General features: G+C 44.4%; 1 protein-coding gene across 1 annotated transcript; it reads right to left on the bottom strand.

Moving 5' to 3' along the window:
• Positions 1-1,669: 1,669 nt before the first annotated feature.
• Positions 1,670-4,159, bottom strand: SAT1 (spermidine/spermine N1-acetyltransferase 1). The gene is made up of 5 exons (XM_010012815.1): positions 4,082-4,159; positions 3,914-3,997; positions 2,633-2,734; positions 2,483-2,523; positions 1,670-2,190 (listed from the first exon to the last, which is right to left on the bottom strand). The coding sequence occupies exons 1-5, from the start codon at positions 4,110-4,112 to the stop codon at positions 2,020-2,022; spliced, it is 429 nt and encodes a 142-aa protein (XP_010011117.1). The 5' UTR covers positions 4,113-4,159; the 3' UTR covers positions 1,670-2,019.
• Positions 4,160-4,209: the final 50 nt, after the last annotated feature.

Raw genomic sequence — 4,209 nt, 5'->3', positions numbered from 1 at the left:
GCTTCACCAGAGAGAAGAGATGACATCCTGATGCTCAGTGAGACCCACTGGGGACCATCTTGTCCTCCCTGTACCACCTCCAGCGGTATTTCCTGGGCTGGTTCACTGGGAGAGCTTACTTTCACCTCCACTGGCCTACTGCATGGAGGAAGAGGACAGGCTCAGCAAGTGCAAGTTGGGCAGCCTGTAGTCTCACATTTCATCTACTGGCAGGCAAGAGACACACGTCCTGCTCCCCTTGGGCAGGAAAGGGAGTTGAGCCTCAGGCTCCTGTGCTCAGCAGCTGAGGTGCTGTGCAGACACAGGGAGCATCTGCAAGTGACTCTCTCTTATGCAGAACCTGATCTCCTAAATCAAGGTAATTTACACAACAGATTCTGGGCTCAGCCCAGCCTGTGTTTATCCAGACAACCGCTTGAACAAACGTTTCCTTCTGTTCTCTTCCAAGAGTTCCTGTATTCCTTACTGATGTTCTGGTTCCCGATGCAGCAGCTGACAGCCGTACCTCACACCTGGGCAGAGCTGGCACACTGCTGCCTACGCTTTCATTGAAAACAAAAACAAACCAAGAACAGTTTCACGCTATATGTCCTGCACAGCCTGTTGTTGCCACCAGGCAGAGGGATATCTTGTTCTTAAAACTGATTAAGCATTACTCATGGCTGAAGCAGTTACTGGCCATTGCTCTCTAGGATGAATAGACATTTTCCTGATGACACGGGATTTACACAGTGATCAAAATCTGTGTAAGACCTTGTTTTATTTAAAGCAGCCCACGTTACAAGGCAGGTAAGTCTTTTCCCTTCCTTTGAAGTGAAAGCAGCACTGGCCAAAAGCAGCTTTTTAACGTGGGGTTAATACAGAGCAAGAGAAGAGCAGCGTAAAACTTGCACGTGTCCACTTTCACCACCAACTTGTGAGAAGGGCAGACACAGTACTGCAAAGCTGACAAATTTGTTTAAAAGCCAATTAAAAAATGGATGTACAGCATTGTTTTCATTTAGGGCTGTACAAAGGCTCATCGATCCTGGAAACAGGATCTGTTTTCAACTGCTTGATACAGCACCTAGCTCCAGGCAGCTCACCACACACACAAGAATTCTTTAACCAGTATCATGAACATAACCCTGTATTGCCAGCAGCATTCAAGTTCCATGTCTTAACAGTCACATGAGGGAGGTTTCTTGTGGCTTGCAAAAATACTTCCTCCTACTGCTGACCAGTAAAACCTATTTCTGCAATGCGTGCTTTGAAACTACAGCTAGATGCACCCTCCTGCGTTGGGGTTACGCCTTCCCCAATAGAGATGGTCCCAGCTAACTGAGAGCCCCAAGGTGGCAATAGCATAAGCTCTAGCCTGTCTGGAGCAGCCTTTCAGAGACCAGTAGCCTCATTTAGGGGCCCCAACTGCAATTCAAGTGCAGTTTAACTTGCACAGAACACAGGAAGCAGAGGTTAATCTCACACCCTCCACACACTCAGAATCAAGCAGAGGTGCTCAGGTGGTCACCCTCAGCCCTGCAGGCACTCAGTGCACTTCCTGTGACTGTGGTACATTACATCATGCTCCACTTGTGAAAGAAAGTGTTTGGGTGAATTAGAGAATCTTTTATTAATTTGCATGTCACCTGAGAAGTGTATGTGAGAATTAAAGTCAGAACTACTGCCATGAAGTGAAACCACTATTTATTTTTATAAAAGGCAATAATTAAAACAAACCCTACCAGTGTGTACATTGTACACATTTGAATGACACTTACAAGAATGAAGTTTCCATATACAAAGACTACAAGCCCACACTGGTAAAGGATGCACACAAGCACATACATAGCTTCAAAGATGCCTCAACTGCCGATCACAGTACCAATTACTCTATGACCACACCTGCATAGATAGCACTTTCAGTATTAGCATCCACACTACTTTATTCCACTACAAACTGTACACAGAAAGCAAGAAGGAGTTTATTCAGAGCGCATATGTATCTGTAGACAGATTTTATTTGCTGGAATGATCTCTTCACTCTTCCGTTGCCATCTTCAAGAGATATTCTTTGTCAATCTTGAAGAGCCTCCACCCCTCCTCAGTGGACAGATCAGAGGCACCCCTTCTCTTGTAGAACCTGATGGATGGTTCGTTCCACTCCGCAACAAGGAAGTGCATACTGCTACAGCGGCACTTCACAGCAACCTGCAACAGCATGCAACACAACACGTTCCAGACACCCACAGATGATAAGCCTAGCAGGAACTGGTGGCACTACACAGCAACTTACTGTGTATCACCAGAGGTCATCAAGTCCATTCTGTCAGTCACTTCACCACTTGTGACTATCTAACACAATCTAGACAATGGTTTAAGCCATCTACTGTCCTGTCACCTCCTTTAATTTGAGTAGCCCTCATGCAGTTAGAAGGGCAAGGATAGTGCCTTGCCACATGCCCCCAGTTCTGCTTGTTTAGACTAAACACTTAAGACATACCTGACTCAAGTTCTTCAGAATTTCTGACCCAATGCCAAGTCCTAAAAAAGCAACAACAACAAAAACAAAAAAATCACCACTAAGAAACTTGAGTTTTAATTTTAAAGAAGCTCTAATAGGAAGCAACTAATGTAAATCCATAATATATACCTCTGTACTCAGCCATCACATAGAAATCTTCAAGATACAGTAGTTTTCCAATCCATGGATCGTAAGTGAAGTAATACATGGCAAAGCCCACAATGCAGTGTTCTGAAAAAAAGGGTGGAACTTCAGCTAGTCTGAATTTCAAAGGCAAAAATATTAAGTCTTACATATATGTTTAAACATACAGATTCTGTGACATGCAGACATTTGCTACTAGGTTAGAATTAAGAATGAAGTTTGCAAATAAGCACACAACTGAAAATGAGAGTTCTGACAAACTTGTATCGACCTAACAGAAGGCAGGTTGCCCAGGCCATACTTGGAGATCCTCAAAAGCACTATCCTAGTCAATGATGAACACACTGGTGTGCATACCCTACTCATTTATTGGCATTCCCATTCTGGAATACAAGTAAAAGCTTTACACAGCAGTCTGCAATCTAGACGATTGTCCCAACTCTGCCTCCTTAGCAACCAAACTGGTCTATCAAACTAAGGAACACTGATCCTTCAGTGTATATTCCTCAGTAAGCTCACTGCGTGAGAGGGCATGCTCACAGGCCACCCTTGCAGCATCATTTCCAGCACCTCATCTTGCACTTCCCCTGAGAACATCACACTATTTTCTTTACCTTCAGCACTGTAAAGTCAGGTAAGTAAAGCTACAGCTTCAATTATAACTCTGTGGCTCAACAGGGAAGAGAAACTAACTCTTCCAACAGCAGCCCACTCAAACCCAATCCTGGAGTATTTCAAGTATACCTTCCATAACACTCTGCACATACTGTAAGAGAAACGTGCAAACAGATTTCTGATCTACTGTCTTTGGTAAAGGTTTGGGAATCGCACTTGTCCCTGTAGACCTTACCTCATATTATGATCATCTATTTATTGTGTAACGGATCTTTTAGTTACCTCCCCGCCCATCCATGTACACAGAAGGGCCATGTACATGGCGAAGCTAGAGACTGTAACCTGAAGATTGGGGACAAATTAAAGAAAAAAATGTGATTCAACAGGATTACATAAAGGTAAGTCAGGGTCAAACAAGAAAAACCATTTAAATTAATTGGAGTCAAGTACATTATGCTACACCTGATCTTCCCATGCCTCCAGCATTAGCAACTACTCCAACTGAGTATCACTATATGTTACTACATTTAACAGTTAGCCTGTTCCTCCTACCCCAGTCCATTGGTGGAACCTTTAGTACGGTCAATAACATTAAGTATAAGATGCCTCCTGTGTATTTAGCATCTAAAAAGAAGTATCGGGAAGTCTTACCTTCAGATGACCACTGTTCTTTGGGCACTTCTGCAACCAGACAGTGGTAGAAAGGGTGCTCGCCAAAACCATCCTCAAGCAGCTCTAGAAAAGCAGAATAAATCAGCACCTGAGCTACAGATACTGCCACTAGGCTACCGACCCGGCGAGCAGAGGCCGCTTTTATACCTTTCTCGGTTAGCACCACTTGGTCCTCCATGTCCTCATATTTCGCCAGTTCCTGGAAGAAACAGACGCGTCAGCGGACTCTTCCCGCAGGTCCCCGCACCCGCTTCCCCATTGGCGGCTGCCCGCCA

This window comes from Nestor notabilis, unplaced genomic scaffold (genome assembly GCF_000696875.1).
Source record: "Nestor notabilis isolate BGI_N333 unplaced genomic scaffold, ASM69687v1 scaffold2724, whole genome shotgun sequence".
NCBI classification, from domain to species: Eukaryota; Metazoa; Chordata; class Aves; order Psittaciformes; family Psittacidae; genus Nestor; species Nestor notabilis.
The sequence above is the reverse complement of the archived record's forward strand: the minus strand, read 5'-3'. Positions and strand labels throughout refer to the sequence as shown.